General features: G+C 45.2%; 1 protein-coding gene across 1 annotated transcript in view; it reads right to left on the bottom strand.

Annotated features, from left to right (window-relative positions):
• The window catches only part of LOC141052408 (diacylglycerol kinase theta-like), a 202299-nt gene that overhangs the window by 80530 nt on the left and 99632 nt on the right, over positions 1 to 22137 (bottom strand). Inside the window, exons 5-7 of the mRNA XM_073549637.1 lie at positions 18701 to 18826; positions 16508 to 16661; positions 6402 to 6470 (exon numbers count right to left, since the gene is read on the bottom strand). Of these exons, the coding sequence (XP_073405738.1) occupies positions 6402 to 6470; positions 16508 to 16661; positions 18701 to 18826 (349 nt within the window). The remainder of the gene's footprint in view (positions 1 to 6401; positions 6471 to 16507; positions 16662 to 18700; positions 18827 to 22137) is intronic.

Genomic DNA, 22137 nt, shown 5'->3' with positions numbered 1-22137 from the left:
GCCTTCACAGCGTGCTCCCGACTCTGACGGTGAGGATGGAGGGATTGATGTGGACCGCCTCATCGATCTCGTCAGAGAAAGGGAGCCGCTCTGGAATATGGCTGACCGCCGCCACGCTGACCTGATCGTTACCCGACGACTCTGGGAGGAAATCTGTTCGCTCCTTGTTGGCCGCTGGGAGGACCTCGAAGCTCGGGCCCAGATTAAAGAGCGTAAGTATATACAGTACCGGTTGCTTGATGTAAACCAGTGTTTCCCGAACTCCAGTCCTCGTGGTCCCCACGGATCATGTGTTCAGGATTTCTATTTACTATAGAAATCCTGAAAACATGACCCCTGGGGACCATGAGGACTGGAGTTTGGGAAACACTGATGTTGTATACTAACCACTCCTTTCTCGTTTCAGGGAACAGAATTGTGAATCGGTGGCGGTCTGTGAGAGATCGTTTCAAGAAGGAGTTCAATAAAGAGATGCGGGCCCCGAGTGGATCTGGAGGACGCAGGAGCAAGTACAAGTACGCAGAAGCCCTATTGTTCCTCCGGGAAACAATGGTCACCAGAAGGTAAATATTACACACCACATGTGAAAAAAAATGTTATATGTAAAATTTTTTTTCAGCCAGGGCCATACCATGTCAGTATTTTAATTGTTTTTTTTTATTTTTATTCCACAGCACGGTGAGCAGCACTCGGGAGCCGGCACGTTTGGACCCTTCTGAGGCGATCCCTGAGGAGACCGGCACTGAGGGACACTTCGACCGCCCCGGTACATCTGCACCTTCCCAGCCTTCCCACACATTCGACCCATCTGTCCCATCCACCAGCACAGGAACATCGTGGCCGCCTACATTACATGAAGCTGCTGGTGAGGAGATCGCTTTCCCTTTACCCCACCCTTCTGCCCCTGCCACCTCTAGTACACCTGCGGGTACTGGGCGGCAGCGGCAGAGGGGTCAGGAAAAGACTTATGCGCCAGAGTTCTTGCATCTGAATGCATCTTTCCAGAACTGTCTAAAAGTCTTGTCAGAGCAAATCTCCGCAGGCTATCAGCAGATCAACTCCAGCATTCTGGAGGTGAAGACACTTCTGCAAACCATGCATTCAGAAGCAAGATCTTCGCCAAACCACACCTTTTTCAGGTCTGTTGTGGAGCGCATGGAAACGCTCTCTCCTGCCCAGCAGATGCATGTAATGCATTCATGCCACGCTGCTCTCCAGCAAGTTACCTCCCAACCTCCTCCTCCTCCCACCACAGTAGTTCCTCCACCTGCACCCCCTCCAGCCACTTTCCATCCTCCCCCTCCTATTACATCTACACCCCCTCCAGCCACTTTCCATCCTCCCCCTCCTATTACATCTACACCCCCTCCAGCCACTTTCCATCCTCCCCCTCCTATTACATACCATCCACCTCCAGCCACTTTCCATCCTCCCCCTCCTATTACATACCATCCACCTCCCCAGCACCATCCACCTCCCCAGCACCATCCACCTCCCCAGCACCAGCAACCTCCCCAGCACCAGCAACCTCCCCAGCACCAGCAACCTCCCCAGCACCAGCAACCTCCCCAGCACCAGCAACCTCACCAGTACCAGCAACCTCCACAGTACCTGCAAACTCCCCAGTACCAGCAACCTCCCCAGTACCAGACATCTCCCCACTTCCAGCAACCTGCCCCGTACCAGACATCTCCCCACTTCCAGCAACCTGCCCCGTACCAAACTCCTTCCCCATACAACTTGCCATCAACATCATCTGCTCCTACAGTCCCTGCCCAACCCTCCACTCCACCACCTCTTCTGCTTCCCACATGTCCACCCATTCTGTAGTTTTTTCCACACCTTCACCTCTAACTGTTCCTTCCCCACCACGATCCCAGTCCTCTCTCCACACTCCCAGTGTCGAAGTGTCCCGCAGCCCCTACAGCAGTATTTCCACCACACACTACACAGAATTATAATGTGTGTATTTAAATAAAAATGACCAGTTTTATGGTTTGAGTTTTATAGTTTCAAAGTTTTATTAAACAAGTTTATTAAAATTTTAAAAAAGTTTACTAAAAAAAACATTTTTTCAATAAAAGTTAAATTATTTTACACTGGTTGTCTGTCATTTCTTTCTGCGGCGAAAAAGGTTAAATACAGGGTATTTAAAAGGTGAAATGGTATTCAAAACTAGGTATGTAACTGTGGGTAAATTTTAGCTTTTTGCCACAGTTGTGTTCCTGGTTGTGTTTGAAGCAAAGTATTTCACCTAAAAAGTTGTGTTTATTGTTGGTGATTTCCTAACAATGTACACAACTTTTGTTAAAAGGTGAAATACTTTGCATAAAACACAACCAGGTACACACCTGTGGCCTAAAGCTAAAAATAGAGACCATGACAAGATAGCCAACTTTGGTTGGCAAAGGTATATACTGTTGGTACAGAAGGTACACAAGTTTGGTTAGGGCACAAATCTTTCACACTCTGTCATCCTGCCAGTGTACTCTGCCTTGAGGTGACAAAGTATAGTGCAAAATTGTCCCTCATTACTGAAACCGTCACAGAACTTCTAGTGGTAATGTCATGGTAATCTTGCAAGGTGGTTTCTTCAGAGGTGTCCTCAATGGAAATGGGTTCCTTGCAGATAACAAAATTGTGGAGTACCACGCACGCTTTGATCACCTCGTCCACAGTTTCTGTCTTGAGGTTGATCGCAGTCAATAGGACCCGCCATTTGGCTGTCAGAATACCAAAGGTACATTCAACCATTCTTCTTGCTCTTGTGAGGCGGTAATTAAAAATGCGTTTTGGTCTTGTCAATCCTCTGCTAGAGTACGGTTTCAAAAGGTGTTCTGACAGCTGGAAGGCTTCATCCCCTACACAGACAAATGGCATAGGTGGACCAGATGTTTGCGGCAGCGGTCTAGGTGGTGGGAACTGGAAGGTGTTTCCATACAGTTTACGCCCCACGGCAGACAGTTTGAAAACTTGAGAGTCATTGGAGTGGCCATAGGCCCCAATATCAACCGCAATAAATTTGTATTCCGCGTCAGCGATGGCCATGAGGACAATTGAAAAATATTTCTTGTAATTGAAATATTCCGATCCCGATCCAGCTGGCTTTACAATGCGGATATGTTTCCCGTCCACAGCGCCCAAGCAGTTTGGAAACTGACATATCTGTTGAAACTTGTCAGCAATTTCAATCCACCTCTCTGTTGTGGGCTCTGGTAAAAACTCTTCAGCTAAGGAGTCCCACAGTGCACGGCATGTGTACTTCACAATTCCAGATATGGTGGAAATCCCGAGTCTGTACTGGAAATGCAGTGACGAAAGGGATTCTCCAGTTGCAAGAAATCTGTGGGGAATTAAAAAACAATAAATTAGTTTTAAATCACAGCATTACATACCAAAACTGACCTATAACACTTGGAGATACAAATTACCACCAACAAGATTGCAGTGAAAGTGTGCTCTGATGCGATCATATCCAATAAATGTGGCTTACCTTAAAGTCACCATCAGACGCTCTGCGGGTGAAACAGAGAAGCGGCAATAGGTGTCCGCTTTTCTTATGAGGTGTGCAATGCGCTCCACCAAGTAATCAAAATTCTCCATTTTCATCCTAACGTATCCAAAAAATTTATCCGGGTTTCGTCGAAGGTCCATGCATAGTGTAGAATAGACCCCACGCGTCATTCTCTTGGCTGTGATGGGGTGGATCCACAAACGTCGTCTACGATGCCTGATGCGCTGCTGTCTCGCTCTCTCCTTCTCCAGAACAATCACACTCAAACGATTTGCCTCCGCTGTAAAATCCGCCAAATTCTTCAAAATATTTCCAATGACAACATCCATCTTCGCCAGTAACTTGCTCTTCTCTCCAACCTGCACTTTCTCCTCTACAACCTGTCAAAGAAGGGCTGTAGGAACATGCTATATATAGTTTTCCAGTAGCCAATCCCGTTCGGAAGGCCACAAGGGTCAATTTTAAAAACCGGATCCGGCGTAATCCGTCGAAAAACGGATAGAAAAACGGATGAACCGGATGAGACGGATCCGGTTTTGTCTGTCCAGAAAAAGACGGATCCGCCAGAAAACCGGATCCGTCACATCCGGTTTTACGAAACATTTGCCGGATCCGGCGTTCCGGCACGACGCCGGATCGCGCCTGACGCCGAAAACCTGATGTGTGAAAGTAGCCTTAGCGATATCGCTATGTGTAAAGGCCCCTTAAGAGGGACCTAAAACTATTTTTCCATTATTACTTTGGTTATATGACCACATTTATCAACTGAAAATTTGTCATATGATCCTGTCCCCGTTGTGGATTTTTTTCATGTATCTGTAGATATTTTTTGTTACAAAGGATCATATATTTGTGTGTTCAAGAGCATTAGTATACTATTATCAGTTTGTTAGGTCAATCTTAGAGTTTCATTAATCTCTATCTTTCATCTCTTTTTAATGCTTATTGTTTTCCCACCTGCATATCAATAGGTCTTACCAAGGACAGATTGGGATAGCCGACGCGGAGTGGGGGCGCAAAAAAAAATCGTTCTCTTAGGGTGCCAGCCTCCAATGTCAGGTAGCGATAGTAGGGCAATGTAGGGACCTGTGAGGTTAGGCTAGGCTAGTTTTAATTATGCAAAATTGTTATTGTACTGGGTGGAATTTTTATCAAGTATCTAATGAAGTTTCAAACTTTTTATGGGAATATATGTTTACACTAAGTCTTTTTCCCTGGTACTATTGGACATACGTTTAAGGACACACAGGTATAAAACCAGTTTGCACAGCCCCCAGCATTAGTTGGAGAACTGAGGTATGACAGAGTTGCAGGCGGCCATCTTGAGCAGCGTCTGCAGGAATGAAGAGTGTGTAAGGTTGTGCTGGAGAGGGATGTGGTGAAATCCCCTCGTAACAGGATCCGTCTTAGTGAAGAGCAGCGGCAGATTGAGGCTCAACTGAACCGGTATCCGAACCTGTCCAGATGCAAGGGAATTCCTGCTGTATAAGGTGTTAAAGAACAGAAAGGACCCAGGACCAGTGAAGTGAAAGGTGCCACATCAAGCACAAGCCTACTCGGCATTGCCCACCAGCAGGAAGAGCTCTGCATCCGTCTGCGTGTCCTGATTGTTTCATTCGGCGCAGACCCGGCAGTAAGAAACACTAAAAGCCCGCTATGATGCAGCAGTAAGTAAACATGCTCGCATCACAATATGCAACTAAGCCTTTAGTTAGTTAATTAGATATATATTGACTCTACGGACCACGGTTTTCCTACTAGAATCAACGGCCAGAAACCCTAGTTTTGTCACTAGGTTTTCGTGCTGTTCAGTAACGAAGGATTCTATACTACATATCGGTGCTGACACAGAACACCGTGAACTTCAGGAAGGACTTGTGTTTTCCTCTCTGCTCTCTGGAAGAGGAGTTTCTCTGTGGGACAATATAAGGTGGAGCAGTCACTCAGCTCCATTAGGCTTAGTCAAGGACGGGAGGGGAATGTTTGGTTGGGAAATAGGAATAGAAATATATATTCTTAAGATTGTGAACTACTGGTCAGTCCGTGCTTTGTACTCACTTAATGAAGCCAGTTTGCTCTCAGGGTGTAATAAGGTAACAGCGGCCGGTTCAGACAGGCACGCCAACAGGTAAATTCCCATACAGTAAATAGTAGAAACAGTTCTCTTTGGTGCCAAGCTGTCCAGCACAGTGGATATAGCCTTCTGGCAAAATGTTTGTTTGATAGCGTTTCTTTGTGTGTTTATCAAAACCGAGTAGGGATATCTTTGTTTCTAAGTAAAGCCCCCGTCTCACATAGCGAGATCGCTGAAGCGTCACCGATTTTGTGACGCAACAGTGACCTCGCCAGCGATCTCGCTACATGTGACACGCAGCGGCGACCGGCCCCCCCCCACTGGATATCGCTGATCGTGCTCGAATGTCCTGGGACGTTTTTTCCATAGTTGGTGTCCCACTGGCCAGCATGCATCACTGTGTTTGACGCCGACGAGCGACCTCGTTGGCGACGCAGAACTCAGGGATGCAGGCGGGAATCGTCAGAAAAGCTACTGTGTGACAAGGTACCAACGACCGCCGAGGATCGCTGGATGTTTGCTGCGTCGCTGAAGAGATCTGCCTGTTTGGCAGCTCACTAGCGACCATTTAGCGATGCACCAGCGATCTTTACCAGGTCGTATCACTGTCGGGATCGCTGTTGCGTTGCTAAGTGAAACGGGACCCTAAAATAGTTACTGACAGTGGGCTGTGTGGAAATTTGTTATTGTCTCATCTGTGACTCCACTGTATCCTGAACACCACCCTCGGTACATGATTTACAATAGAATCCTAAGGTACTGTATCAGGCTAACTAAGGGCACAAGCGATTATAGCACAATTAAATAACATACTTGAATCCGTAGATGTAGGCGTTTCTTTTATTGGTCCTTGTGTTGCTGTGTCTGTTTCATTATCATCATCTGTCAATATAAAAATAAATATCTAAATACTATTTTTTATTTTGCCATCCCCTATATTACAATCACTGCTGAAAGCACACTCAGTGTGTGGAGCTGATGATTTACAATACATGTGTTATGAAGACAAAACAAAATGTATAGGGAGTTTAAAACAACATGTGTTTAGACAGAAAGTGTCGTATACAAGGAGCCTAAAGGGAAACGGTCACCAGGTTTACTGCCACCTAATCTAAGAACAACATAATGTGGACAGAGACCTTGATTGCAGAGGTGTGTCACTTAAGCTGGCCATACACATTAAAGAGGGGTTCTGTTAGCACAGAAACCAAGTACAGTCCCTCGGTGCTTCACGATGTGGTCAAACATTTATATACACCTTCCTGCCTGCTTGTTTTCCATCTATTTCCGACCTTCTCTAGCGCTATGAAGCCAGAGCTGTCCAAAAAAAAAAAAAGTGGGGACTTGATGACGGGCGTTCTCTGTGAGCCATCCCCTCAAATAGCTCTCCTTTCATTGATTCATGGGTCTAAAACAACCATAAAGAAAGGAATTATGAGGTTCTGCTTAATAGCGGCCAGAACAATTATTCCCCGGTACTGGAGAGCGACATGGGTTCCGTCTGCGGTGGAGTGGGTGTCCGAGATGGATAGAGTGAACCGAATGGAGTCGCTGATGGCTCAAGATGATGAATCTGTGACTGAGCAGGGACAAATGTGGTTCCTCTGGGAGACATTCAAGGAGAGTTCGGAGTTTCCGGGCTGGTTAACTGAGTTTCCATAGTTTTCGTAGGGTAGCTGGGACCGAGGTTGGTTTATTTCCCCCTCCCCTTCCCCCATTTCTTACCCTCTTTCTCTATTCTCTTTCCCTCTTCTTGACTTTATTTCTCTATATCTGCCTTTTTCCTACACAATCTCAGAATGATTAGTCCAAAGGTTACTAAAATGTGAATGGACATGACGTGTCTGATTTGAGATATCTAGGATTACAAGCTTGTTTTGTCCCTCACAATGTTGTATCTTACCTGTCTGTATATTCTGATGTATTCATATGTATATCATCTTTCTGGATTGTTGTACCTTATTTTGAAAAGTTTACTAAACACATTTATGGAAAAAAAAAAAAAAGTGGGGAGGAGAGAAAGAAAACAAGCAGATGGGAAGGTGTATTTAAATGATTGCCGCCTCATGATGCACCGAGGGGGCCTGTATTTGCTTTCAACAGGCATTCTGTGCTACCAGAGTCCCTTTAAATGGCTGCTGCTGAACGATGCTTCAGCTTGATCATTCTGCTGACAGCCATCGCAACCGAAACTCTTTCATCCATAGGAGTGCTCATTCGGTCGAGCATTATTGTGTTCTTTATAAGAAAGTTGCCATCAGACAGTCCAAAATTGAATAACCATGATCTCCCCTGACGTTCAGTTGGCTGGCGCCCTTATACACAAAGTGTCCGCTGAACCAGTCAATCTAATGTGCCTGGTGGCTTTTGCTGGACCTTTTGCAGTAGGTTTCACAAAATCACTGTTCTACCGGCAGGAGATTGCTTAGAGAGGACTAGAAAACCTTCGGCCATGTAGTCTTCATATTAATTAACTCTCTACAACCTTGCCCTTCCACCACTGATTCGCAGCTTTTGTGTTAACTGTGCATAGGCAGAAAGTTGTCAGAGATGTAGGCAGAGTTATATGCATTAAATGCCACACCCAAGTAGAAGGGCCAGGAGGCACTATTAGACGCAGACATACAGTGGGGAAAATACCGTATATACTAGAGTATAAGCTGACCCGAGTATAAGCCAACCCCCCTAATTTTGCCACAAAAAACTGGGAAAACTTATTGACTCGTGTATAAGCCGAGGGTGCACAGTGAGTGGCCTCAGTTATCTGCAGTGTGTGGCCCCAGTTATGATGCACAGTGAGTGGCCCCAGTTATGATGCACAGTGAGTGGCCCCAGTTATGATGCACAGTGAGTGGCCCCAGTTATGATGCACAGTGAGTGGCCCCAGTTATGATGCACAGTGAGTGGCCCCAGTTATGATGCACAGTGAGTGGCCCCAGTTATCTGCACAGTGAGTGGCCCCAGTTATGATGCCCAGTGAGTGGCCCCAGTTATGATGCCCAGTGAGTGGCCCCAGTTATGATGCCCAGTGAGTGGCCCCAGTTATGATGCACAGTGAGTGGCCCCAGTTATGATGCACAGTGAGTGGCCCCAGTTATGATGCACAGTGAGTGGCCCCAGTTATGATGCACAGTGAGTGGCCCCAGTTATCTGCACAGTGTGTGGCCCCAGCTATGATGCACAGTGAGTGGCCCCAGCTATGATGCACAGTGAGTGGCCCCAGTTATGATGCACAGTGAGTGGCCCCAGTTATGATGCACAGTGAGTGGCCCCAGTTATGATGCACAGTGAGTGGCCCCAGTTATCTGCACAGTGAGTGGCCCCAGTTATGATGCACAGTGAGTGGCCCCAGTTATGATGCACAGTGAGTGGCCCCAGTTATGATGCACAGTGAGTGGCCCCAGTTATCTGCACAGTGAGTGGCCCCAGTTATGATGCCCAGTGAGTGGCCCCAGTTATGATGCCCAGTGAGTGGCCCCAGTTATGATGCCCAGTGAGTGGCCCCAGTTATGATGCCCAGTGAGTGGCCCCAGTTATGATGCACAGTGAGTGGCCCCAGTTATGATGCACAGTGAGTGGCCCCAGTTATGATGCACAGTGAGTGGCCCCAGTTATCTGCACAGTGAGTTGCCCCAGTTATGATGCACAGTGAGTGGCCCCAGTTATCTGCACAGTGTGTGGCCCCAGCTATGATGCACAGTGAGTGGCCCCAGTTATGATGCACAGTGAGTGGCCCCAGTTATGATGCACAGTGAGTGGCCCCAGTTATGATGCACAGTGAGTGGCCCCAGTTATGATGCACAGTGAGTGGCCCCAGTTATGATGCACAGTGAGTGGCCCCAGTTATGATGCACAGTGAGTGGCCCCAGTTATGATGCACAGTGAGTGGCCCCAGTTATCTGCACAGTGAGTTGCCCCAGTTATGATGCACAGTGAGTGGCCCCAGTTATGATGCACAGTGAGTGGCCCCAGTTATGATGCACAGTGAGTGGCCCCAGTTATGATGCACAGTGAGTGGCCCCAGTTATGATGCACAGTGAGTGGCCCCAGTTATGATGCACAGTGAGTGGCCCCAGTTATGATGCACAGTGAGTGGCCCCAGTTATGATGCACAGTGAGTGGCCCCAGTTATGATGCACAGTGAGTGGCCCCAGTTATGATGCACAGTGAGTGGCCCCAGTTATGATGCACAGTGAGTGGCCCCAGTTATGATGCACAGTGAGTGGCCCCAGTTATGATGCACAGTGAGTGGCCCCAGTTATGATGCACAGTGAGTGGCCCCAGTTATGATGCACAGTGAGTGGCCCCAGTTATCTGCACAGTGAGTGGCCCCATTTATGATGCACAGTGAGTGGCCCCATTTATGATGCACAGTGAGTGGCCCCAGTTATCTGCACAGTGAGTGGCCCCAGTTATGATGCACAGTGAGTGGCCTCAGTTATCTGCACAGTGAGTGGCCCCAGTTATGATGCACAGTGAGTGGCCCCAGTTATCTGCACAGTGAGTGGCCCCAGTTATCTGCACAGTGAGTGGCCCCAGCTTTGCTTCACAGTGAGTGGCCCCAGTTATCTGCACAGTGAGTGGCCCCAGCTTTGCTGCACAGTGAGAGGCCCCAGCTTTTCTGCAGTGAGTGGCCCCATCATGTTGCTGCTGCCGCTGCCTCCCTTACAAAAAAACCAAAAACCTGTATACTCACCTCAGTCGCTACCCCCTGCTCATCAGCGTTGCGCTCTGCAGTGTCTGTGCAGGCAGAGAGCGATAGCGCCCTCTGACCTGAATGTCACTGCAGAGGACGCAAGACAGCAGAGCGCAGGGACAGGTGACTATGCCTCCCAACCCCCCGCGTCCATACTCACCGGGTCCTGGCGCTTGTCTCTGCAGCTCCCCTGCTTGTTGTTCCATGTTGTCGGCGCTGCTCTCTTCCTGGTTCAGTGGTCACGTGGTACCCGCTCATTAAATATGCGCATATTTAATGAGCGGGTACCACGTGACCGCTGAACCAGGAAGAGAGCAGCGCCGACAACATAGAACAAGCAGGGGAGCTGCAGAGAAGGGTGAGTATGATCTGACACCGCCGCTCCCCCTCGGTATATGACTCGTGTATAAGCCGAGAGGGGGACTTTCAGCCCAAAAAAATGGGCTGAAAATCTCGGCTTATACACGAGTATATACGGTAAGTATTTGATACACTGCTGATTTTGCAAGTTTCCCCACCTAGAAAAAAGTCAAGTGGTCTGTAATTTTTGTGAAAGGTACACTTTAACTGTGAGAGAGATAGAAACCTAAAAGAAAAAAAAAAAGAAAATCACATTGTATGATTTTTACCCAATTAATTTACATTTTATTTGCTTGAAATAAGTGTTTCAAACAATAGAAAACAGAAAAACAGAACTTAATTTGGTACAGAAACCTTTGTCTGCAATTTTAGAGGTCACACCCTAAAAATATGATGTTTCCCCATTATGCTTCATGGTTGGGACAGTGTTCTGTGGTTGCACTCATCCTTTTTCCTCCAATCACCGAGTGGAGGTGATACCAAAAAGTTCTATCTTGGTGTCATCTGACCACATGATCTTCTCCCATGCCTCCTCTGGATCATGGGCTGGCATGAACAGGGAGACCTTGAGTGCCATGCAGGATTTCAATCCATGACAGCGTAGTGTGTTACTACTAATGGTAATGTTTGAGACTGTGGTCCCAGCTCTCTAAGTCATTGCCCAGTTCTTCCTGTGTAGTTCTGAGCGGATTCCTGACCTTTCTCAGAATCATCCTTGCCCCTTGAGGCGAGATCTTGCATGGTGCCTCAGACTTAGGAAGACTGACAGTCATCTTGTGTTTCTTCCATTTTAGATAGCTCTTTGGTCTTGGCCATGGTGGAGAGGTTGGAATGTAGTTAAGTTTGTGGACAGGTGTCTTTTATACAGGTAAGGAGTTCAAACAGGTGCAATTAATACAGGTAATGTGTGCAGAGTAGGAGGGCTTCTTAAAGAAAAGCTAACAGGTCTTTGAAAGCCAGAATTCTTGCTGGTTGATAGGTGATCAAATACCGTATATACTCGTGTATAAGCCGACCCATGTATAATCCAACCCCCCTAATTTTGTCACAAAAAACTGGGAAAACTTGTTGACTCGCGTATAAGCCTAGGGTGCACAGTGAGTAGCCCCAGTTTTGCGGCACAGTGAGTGGCCCCAGATAATGCTGCACAGTAGGTGGCCCCAGATAATGCTGCACAGTAATTGGCCCCAGATAATGCTGCACAGTGAGTGGCCCCAGATAATGAGGACAGTGAGTGGCTCCAGATAATGCTGCCCAGTGAGTGGCCCCGGATAATGAGGACAGTGAGTGGCCCCGGATAATGCTGCCCAGTGAGTGGCCCCAGACAATGCTGCACAGTGAGTGGCCCCAGATAATGCTGCACAGTGCGTGGCCCCAGATAATGCTGCACAGTGAGTGGCCCCAGATAATGCTGCACAGTGTGTGGCCCCAGATAATGCTGCACAGTGTGTGGCCCCAGATAATGCTGCACAGTGTGTGGCCCCAGATAATGCTGCACAGTGAGTGGCCCCAGATAATGCTGCACAGTGTGTGGCCCCAGATAATGAGGACAGTGAGTGGCTCCAGATAATGCTGCACAGTGAGTGGCCCCGGATAATGAGGACAGTGAGTGGCCCCGGATAATGCTGCCCAGTGAGTGGCCCCAGATAATGCTGCACAGTGCGTGGCCCCAGATAATGCTGCACAGTGCGTGGCCCCAGATAATGCTGCACAGTGCGTGGCCCCAGATAATGCTGCACAGTGAGTGGCCCCAGATAATGCTGCACAGTGTGTGGCCCCAGATAATGCTGCACAGTGTGTGGCCCCAGATAATGCTGCACAGTGTGTGGCCCCAGATAATGCTGCACAGTGTGTGGCCCCAGATAATGCTGCACAGTGTGTGGCCCCAGATAATGCTGCACAGTGAGTGGCCCCAGATAATGCTGCACAGTGAGTGGCCCCAGATAATGCTGCACAGTGAGTGGCCCCAGATAATGCTGCACAGTGAGTGGCCCCAGATAATGCTGCACAGTGAGTGGCCCCAGATAATGCTGCACAGTGTGTGGCCCCAGATAATGAGGACAGTGAGTGGCCCCAGATAATGCTGCACAGTGTGTGGCCCCAGATAATGCTGCACAGTGAGTGGCCCCAGATAATGCTGCACAGTGAGTGGCCCCAGATAATGCTGCACAGTGTGTGGCCCCAGATAATGAGGACAGTGAGTGGCCCTATCATGTTGCTGCTGCTGCCACTGCCACCTTACAAAAAAAAAAACAAAAAAAACTGTATACTCATCTCCTGCTGCTCATCAGCGTTGCCGGCTCTAGAACGGGGACAGGTGAATATGGCTCCCCCCCGTTCATACTCACCCCTCCTGGCGCTCTTCTCTGCAGCGCAGCCCCTGCTTGTTCCATGTTCTGGGCGTCGCTGCTCTTCCTGCTTCAGCGGTCACGTGGTACAGCTCATTAAAGTCATAAATATGCTCATGGTCACGAGTTTAATAAGCGGTACCATGTGACCGCTGAAGCAGGAAGAGCAGGGGCGCTGAGAACATGGAACAAGCAGGGGGGCCGCAGAAAAGAGCCAGAAGGGGATGAGTATGATCTCTGACACCCCCGATCCCCCTCCCCCACCGGTATATGACTCGTGTATAAGCGGAGAGGGGGGGGTGGACTTTCAGCCCCAAAAAATGGGCTGAAAAATCTCGGCTTATACACGAGTATATATGGTACTTATTTCATGCCATAAAATGCAATTTAATTATTTAAAAATCATACAATGTGATTTTCTGGTTTTAATTTTAAGATTCTGTCTCTCACAGTTGAAGTGTACCCACGATAAAAAATACAGACCTCTGCATTGTTAGTAGGTGGGAAAACTTGCAAAATTGGCAGTGCATCAAATACTTATTTTCCCCACTGTTGCGCAGTTTGGGTGTCACAGTCCTCCTACCCTATATTCCTGGCGCTCCCATCTACATTATATTTAGAGGCTGGAAGGTAGGTAGGTAGAGCAGACGCTGCTATGAACAATTCAAACGGTTTACTGGATAACGGATCAATGATTCACTGCTTCTTCACTATTGAGCCACAACACTGGACCTCGGCTGGATGACAACGGGACTGATACTCTGATATGGCATTTCTAGAATTGTGGCTTGGTCTTGCTGCGATGGGCTCTGTAGCTTTAGGATTATACCCTCGGTCTCCTGGACTACCTACCATAGCAGGCAGAATGCTGAGTGCCACTTGCCAGTATTCCGAACTGTCTGGGTTCTGTATTTAGATTTCTTCTGTTGTCGGCTCTTGGTTGTCAGGGCTCTGAAAAGCCTGTCTGGAAAGATACTCAATCCTAGCAGCCCTTGTACCCTACTCCTCACCTCTAGTCCATGTGTGACTCTCTCCAACTGCTCAGACATCCTCCAATAAAGTCCCGTGCCGACCCTTATACTGCCACCTGCTAGTCTACAGTGGTATAGCAAAGCAACAACTTACGTTTCATCTGACAAAATGACACCAGGCAATACATCAAAGCATGAATTTTTTCTAATGGCCCTTTCTGGGTCATTACATATACAGAGCTCAGCATTCACATAACTGCTAGATATGCAGAAGATAAAACACTGTTTTATCAAAACTACAGCAACCCATAAAGTGATACATCACTGGAATACGGTTCTCATCCCCTACATCATGCTCAGATGGTGGAACAAAAACCTGGTGACAGATTCCCTTTAACTAAATAAAGAAAAAAAGTACGGCTTACTAGGGATAATAGTGGATAACGTTGGGTGTTACTGTAACTCCATGAAACACATTAGAGTTATCACTGTGGCAACTCCACAGCAAAAATTGAAGTCCGCAGTGTAAGTTGGCATGCAGTGAATTTCAGATCTGCTATTCTAGTCCCTTTATGCAGCGGATTTTCTTTGCATATAGAACGAATCTTACCAATAGTAATAAGAAACTGCTGAGAGGACTTCAGTGTCACTCTTTCAAGCAATATGTGGAATTAGTTAAACATATGTATCCAGAGCAATGCATACTTAACAACTGAACTGAAGACAGTAATTGCAGTTCAAGAGTCAATTTTTGTGTAAAAAAATAAATAAATAAATAAATAAATGATATATTTAATTCTTCTTTTTTTCCTTGAAGGTACTGAAATAACAAAAAAGTGTGATCTGTTTTTTTTTTTAAAGCGTTGTTTGTGAATGGCAGAGTTTTCCAAAGTTTTTCTAATGTCTTTAGCTGCACAAAGCTGACATCTGTATACTACGTTCTGGCCATATGGACATGTAAGCCTCTGTCAACAATTCTGTCACATTTGACATTAGAACATCAGTCACATGCAGGACTTTTTTTTTCTCCATGCCAACATTTTGGAAAATACGACAAGACCCTGGCACACTCCATTGTAAATCAATAGGGTCTATCGAGAGTTGTTGTGATCAGCACAGAGGTAGATAAGAACATAGCATTATCGCATGAGCAAAACACTAGGGCTATGTTCACACGTAGCATTTTCAAAGCGTTTTTTTTTTCTGCAGCCAAAACCTGCTCGATTGGCAGTAATAACAGCGTTCGAAATGCATGTTTTGCTGAGTTGTTTTGTGTGTGTTTTTATGGTGTAGATTACGTGAGTGATTTTTCTACAGGATACACTTAATAAATGTAGTTTTATTCACCAAAAACAGAGAAAAGACATTGCAAAAGTGCAGCAAAAACATTGCTTTCCGTGGGTGAAAAAACGCTGCAAGAACACTGAAAGAACTGACTTCTGAACGGAACTTCAAAACTACTGCAGTTCACAAAGTTAGTAAAGAAAAATCAAGCATGTGCATTACATTTCTGAAAGCAGCTTCTTTTCTGCACAAACATACACAGCAAAAATGCTGCATGTAAACATAGCCTTATTTCAGTCATGTAAAATATGTTTTTAAAGAAGTTGTTCACTATTTGGACAAGTTCTTCTCATACCCCTCACTTGGCACAGACAAATATAATAAAGCCTATACCTACCTCCCATGCTGGCGCCGTTCTCCCTTTGGCTCCCGTACCGTTGTTGTAACACATCACGCCGTCGCCCAATCAGTGCTGGTGTTACGGTCCCCGACTCCTGTCAAACTGAACATGAAGAGGAAGTGAGGGCAGCTGCAGCCCGGACTTCCTCTTCATTATCAATTTGTCCGAAGGCGGGGACAGTAACACAGGCACCAATTGGGTGCCGGGATCATATGTCACAACCGCTACACGAGAGCACCAGGATCGCGAGTGCCAACACCGCTGGAAAAGCAACGGCACAGGAGGGGAGTATAGTTGTCTTTTCTTTTATTTTATCTGGGCCAAACATTTAGGTTAAGAAGGCATTGCCCGAGTACTGGATAACTCCTTTAAGGCCGCTTTCACACTTCAGGCTTTCGGTATCCGGCATAGTGTGGCGAAAAACCGGACTGCTGGATCCGGTGCCTGTTACGACCAGAACTGGCTTTTTCCCCGTGCTGTTTCATTGCTGCCGCATTGCGCCGGAAGGCAATGCGGCGCGTCCGTTTTTTTCCGGATCCTGAGAAAATAGCCAGTCCGGCGTCTGGAAAAACCGTTGCATGCAACGTTTTTTTTCCAACGACGGACCGGTTTTTCGCACTGCGCATGCCCGGAAACCTTCTCTGCCAGGAATATATCCGGCAGAAAGAAGGATCCGGTGTCTGTGTATGCGGCCGGATCCGGCAGTCCGGTTTCTCGCCGCCCCATGCCGGATACCGAAAGCCTGAAGTGTGAAAGCGGCGTAAGAGACTGACACTTTCTTGTTAAAGCATAGACAAAATAATTCTGAAATATATTACTAGAAGTAGCAGACTAGTAAAGTTTAGCAGAGCCATACAAACCATGTTCAGCTTGGAGACTCTCTGATATCCTAAAGCAGTGCATTTTACTAAAATTTCGAGACTGTAAAACAATACAGTTTGGTGGAAGCACCATATTTCGCAGTCTTCCAAATGTACATTCATGGTTCAGTATCACATAACAAGCTGCGTGAGCCTAAAAAATAAGAGAAAAACAAAATTAGGAATGTTCCAAATATTTGTTGAATAGATGACTCCACAAACCATGAGATGGTCACTGGGCTCAGCGGTCTCTAGGTAATCTCACTTTACTCCCACTAGGCAGAAATGGTACTAGCTAGCTACTCATGCTGTGCTGAGGGTGAACGGACTGTTGGGCAAATACAGAGGAAACACAACAGATCTGAAATTGAAGATGGATTCAGCAGTGGTGTCGCAAAAGATGAGCGACACTGTATTATTTTTTTGCCAAGAGCAAGTCTATGGAGATAAATAACTTCATCCTAGAAAACATCTGTAAAAGGACCTAAACATTTTCCTTTTTTGCACTATTTTTTCCTCCAACGCTTCGAAGAGTCATAACTTTTTTCTTTGATGTTGACATAGCAGTATGAAGGTTTTTTGTGTGGAATAAATTGTAGTTTAAAAAAAAAAAAAAAATCATTAATTTTTCTTATAATGCGCTAAAAAAACGAGAGAACAATTCCAATTTGGTGAATAGTTGAACAAAATCATAATTCTGCCATTGGTTTTTTGTCTTTCATTCTGCAGTAAAAATTACCTGAACTTATGTTTCTGCAGATCACTGCAATGGTGCCGATAATAAGTAATAAGTAAAACTAAAAAAAAAAAAAAAAAAAGAAAAACATGGTACATATTTTTAATTTTAGTGGTCAACAAAAAACAAGAACATTGTGAAACAAAATATTTTTTCTGCAAACAGAGCTGTTTGGGGGCTTGTTTTTTGAACCCTGAGATGACGTTTTTGGGGTAAATATGAAACTCTGATCACTTTTCACTGTATATGTTTTGGGGAAAGTGTGCAGACTGAAAAACAGCAACTCTAGGGCTTCATTTTTTTTCTTTTGACTGTTTGACCTATGGTTTAAACACTTGGGGTATGTTCATACGTTGCGTTTTTGCAGCTGCTTACAAAAAGCAAGTCTTGCTTAGTTTTTGGTGTGTTTTTTTACTGCGCTTTTGTCAGGGTACATTTGTCTCTTGTGCATGCTGATAAAGTTTAGTGCATAAGAAAAAAAAAAAATCTGATTTAACTTAAAACAGGTTTAAATTTTGGCACCAAAAACGCAGCAAAACCTGATAACTGCGTTTTTTGCACTACCCATTGCTTTCATTTTGCAAAAATACAGCTCTTTGAAAAAAAAAAAAAGTCAGGAATAAATTAAAAAAAAAAAGTGTGATTTCTGAAATTCCATAGATTTTGCTGGTGCTGTGAAACGCAGGTGAAAATATGCATAAAAAACGCTGCAAATGCGCAACATAGCCTTATATTTTAATGGATGAGCTTTTGTGGTCATGACAATATCTAATATGCTAATTTTGAAAAAATTTTCTGAAGGAGTAAAAAGGGATTTCAATATATATACACACACACACACACACACACACACACACACACACATACATACATACACACATTATATATATATATATGTCACATATACATACACAAACACATTTTTTTAATTTAATTTTTAAATTCTTCCCCCTTATTTGTTCCCTTAGGAGGACAACACACAGTATTGCTTTCCAAGGTGAAGTTGTCTCCTATGAAGCTCAAAAATGTGCGACACAAAAGGCAGTTATGATCACATGGAGGTTACAAATCGAAACTGATACGCAAGTGCATCGTCAATGGAGTCATCATTACATGCTTCTGTTAGAGGTTGATAATGACATTTAAAGAGAACCTGAGAGCATGATTTTGTGATGTAAAAGTAAAGATATGGCCAATAGCATACAAATTAAGCTGATACCTTTGTTGAGGAGATCAACTTTTTAATTCTTTTGTATCAGCATTTGAAGATTTCTTGTAATAAAATGTAGGTGCACATAGGCTTGACTCTTTTAAAAGATCATCTGTACAGGCATATTTTATGAGGGGTTTATATACGATAGCTAAGGGCTGAGTATAGCTTTTGAAGGACCAACTTTAGCCTTTTTTTAAATACACACAATTGGGCATGAAGCAACTACAAACACGAACATCCATACCTGAATGCCACACCATTCACATCTCATGCCCGACAAAACTTCAGAGGAACCACAAGTCTTTTTGCAGACCTCACAACGAGCACTTGAATATAAATTTCCCTCTCGCCAGTGATGATGATGTGTGTCCTATAAAAGAAAAAAATTCATTACCTTGATTTAAATAATGCCTTCAACCAAATATACAAGCTAATTATATGTCACACAAAAAGGTATTTACAGTGGAGACAGAAACTATTCAGACCCCTTTAAATTTTTCACTCTGTTTCAATGCAGCCATTTGGTAAATTCTAAAAAGTTCATTTTTTTGCCATTAATGTACACTCTGCACCCCATCTTGACTGAAAAAAATGAACAGAAATGTAGAAATTTTTGCAAATTTATTAAAAAAGAAAAACTGAAATATCACATGGTCATAAGTATTCAGACCCTTCGCTCAGACCCTCATATTTAAGTCACATGCTGTCCATTTCCTTTTGATCCTCCTTGAGATGTTCTACTCCTTAATTGGAGTCCAGCTGTGTTTAATTATACTGATAGGACTTGAAAAGGCACACACCTGTCTATATAAGACCTCACAGCTCACAGTGCATGTCAGACCAAATGAGAATCATGAGGTCAAAGGAACTGGCCAAGGAGCTCAGAGACAGAATTGTGGCAAGGCACAGATCTGGCCAAGGTTACAAAAGAATTTCTGCAGTATTTAAGGCTCCTAAGAGCACAGTGGCCTCCATAATCCTTAAATGGAAGAAGTTTGGGACCACCAGAAGTCTTCCTAGACCTGGCCGTCCAGCCAAACTGAGCAATCGCGGGAGAAGAGCCTTGGTGAGAGAGGTAAAGAAGAACCCCAAGATCACTGTGGCTGAGCTCCACAGATGCAGTAGGGAGATGGGAGAAAGTCCCACAAAGTCAACTATCACTGAATGAATTTAAGAAAGGAATGGATGCTTTTCTTGTAACAGTATAGAAGATTACGAATAACAGATTATAGGTAGATGGCTGACCCAGCTTAGGGGAAGGAATTTTTTTCCCTATGGAGAAAATTGGCTTCTACTCTGTGGGTTTTTTGCCTTCCCCAGGATCAACAATGCAGAACAGCTGCACTAAAAATAGGCTGAACTAGATGGACATAAGGTCTTCCTTTAGCCTTCAAAACTATTACTATGTATGTTACTGCAGCCCTCCACCAGTTGGGCCCTTTATTGCAGAGTGGCCTGACGTAAGCCTCTCCTCAGAGCAAGACATATGAAAGTCTGCATAGAGTTTGCTAAAAAACACATGAAGGTCCCCAGATTATGAGAAATAAGATTCTCTGATTTGATGAGGCAAAGACAGACCTTGTTGATGATAATTCTAAGCGGTATGTGTGGAGAAAACCAGGCATAACTGCCCAATACAGTCTCAACAGAGAAACATGGTGGTGGCAGCATCATGCTATGGCTGGTTTCACACTTGCGTTTTTTTGCGCTGCTTTTTAGCGCAAAAACACACATGCGTTTTTTCCTCTATACTTTAACATGGGTGCGCATATGTGCGCATACATATGCGAACGTACGCGCTTGTATGCGCATGCGCTTTTTTTGCAGTGTGCGCTCGGGCGCACAAAATGCATCCTGTTGCATTTTTTGTGCATCCGACTTGCCCCCAAAAAACGCATGCACACGCAATGCGTTTGTTTTACAGCAAAACACCCATTAAAGTCTATGGGTGCGCATACGTGCGCATTGTAATGCGCACGTATGCGCAAAAAAAGCATGTGTTTTTTTAAAAAAAATGTACCAAAGCCCGCAAAAAAACGCACACAAGCGCATGATGCGCTTTTTTCATGCGTTTGTGTGCGTAAAAATCGCGCAGCAAAAAAACGCAAATGTGAAAGTAGCCTATGAGGGGTGTTTTTCAGCTGTAGGGACAGGACGACTGGTTGCAACTGAAGGAAACATGAATGCGGCCAAGTACAGAGAGATCCTGGATGAAAACCTCTTCCAGAGTGCCCTGGACCTCAGACTTCGCCAAAGGTTCACCTTCCAACAAGACAATGACCCTAAGCACACAGCTAAAATAACAAAGAAGTGGCTTCAGAACAACACTGTGACCATTCTTGACTGGCCGAGCCAGAGCCCTGACCTAAACCCAACTGAGCATCTCTAAAGAGACCTGAAAATGGCTGTCCACCAACATTCACCATCCAACCTGATGGAACTGGAGATGATCTGCAAGGAAGAATGGCAGAGGATCCCCAAATCTAGGTGTGAAAAACCTGTTGCATCATTCCCAGGAAGACTTATGGCTGTACTAGCTCAAAAGGTGCTTCTACTCAACAATGAATCACTATATCGGAAGATTTGTGGATTAAAGTCCGCGCTGCCAGCTAATCCAAAACCAGATGTAGCGTAGAAATGAACAGTGGTTTATTCAACGCGAATTGGAGTCCACATGACTCCTTCCTCAGGATAATCACAATAAAACAAGTCTACTCAATACTGAGCAAAGGGTGTGACTACTTATGACCATGTGATATTTCAGTTTTTCTTTTTTAATAAAAAAAATTGCAAAAAATTCTACATTTGTTTTTTTTTCAGTCAAGATGGGGTCAGAGTGTACATTAATGAGAAAAAAATGAACTGTTTTGAATTTACCAAATGGCTGCAATGAAACAAAGAATGAAAAATGTAAAGGGGTCTGAATACTTTCAGTACCCACTGTACATTTTGAAAATGCAAAATTGGACACTGTCATGTGAATAATGCATATGTGGTGTAGTAACCACTGTGTCCGCTAGGGGGCGCTGTGTGGATGTCCCAGGAGAAAGGATGAATGGCAGAATACTGAATGGCCATTATGTATCTCAAAGTGGGTGGCTTTGAGATGGAGACTTATGTGTTGATCAGCAGTGATACTGCTGAGGTGCTGCTTTAATTTGTCAGGGAGAAGTCTCCAGGTAACTAGGGAGATGGGTGGGCCAGTTACCTACAAACCCACCAAAGGGAGTGTTTATAAGTGTCATAATAAAGTATGTGTGTGTGTGTGTGTGTGTGTGTGTGTGTGTGTGTGTGTGTGTGTGTGTGTGTGTGTGTGAAGGCTTGAAGGACCTGTGATGAGGTCATAGCCATGTGACCCGCTGGGCGTGGCTACGGACCATATAAGGCAACCAGAGTAGGTCACATGAGAGAGAGTGCATGGAGCTGATTGGGCCATGTGGAAGGTCCCGGCAGGCCTAGGTGGAAGAAGGTGCGCTACCCTCCTGAAGACCACGTGCTGAGGCTGTTGACCTGGGGAGGGATATGTATATTAGCTGTATGTGAGGAGGGATAAGCCTCCTGTGTTTGCTGAGGCTCCAGGACTGAGCCTGAAATCATGGACACTTATGCTTGCTTTCGCCTGAGCTAAAGGCTATTCCTTGTGTTATGTGCTGCTTTATGGGTTATGAAGAAATAAACCCT

This window comes from Dendrobates tinctorius, unplaced genomic scaffold (assembly GCF_039654945.1).
Source record: "Dendrobates tinctorius isolate UK_male_01 unplaced genomic scaffold, ASM3965494v1 ptg000160l, whole genome shotgun sequence".
Lineage (NCBI taxonomy): Eukaryota > Metazoa > Chordata > Amphibia > Anura > Dendrobatidae > Dendrobates > Dendrobates tinctorius.
This window is presented reverse-complemented; position numbering and strand designations above follow the sequence as displayed.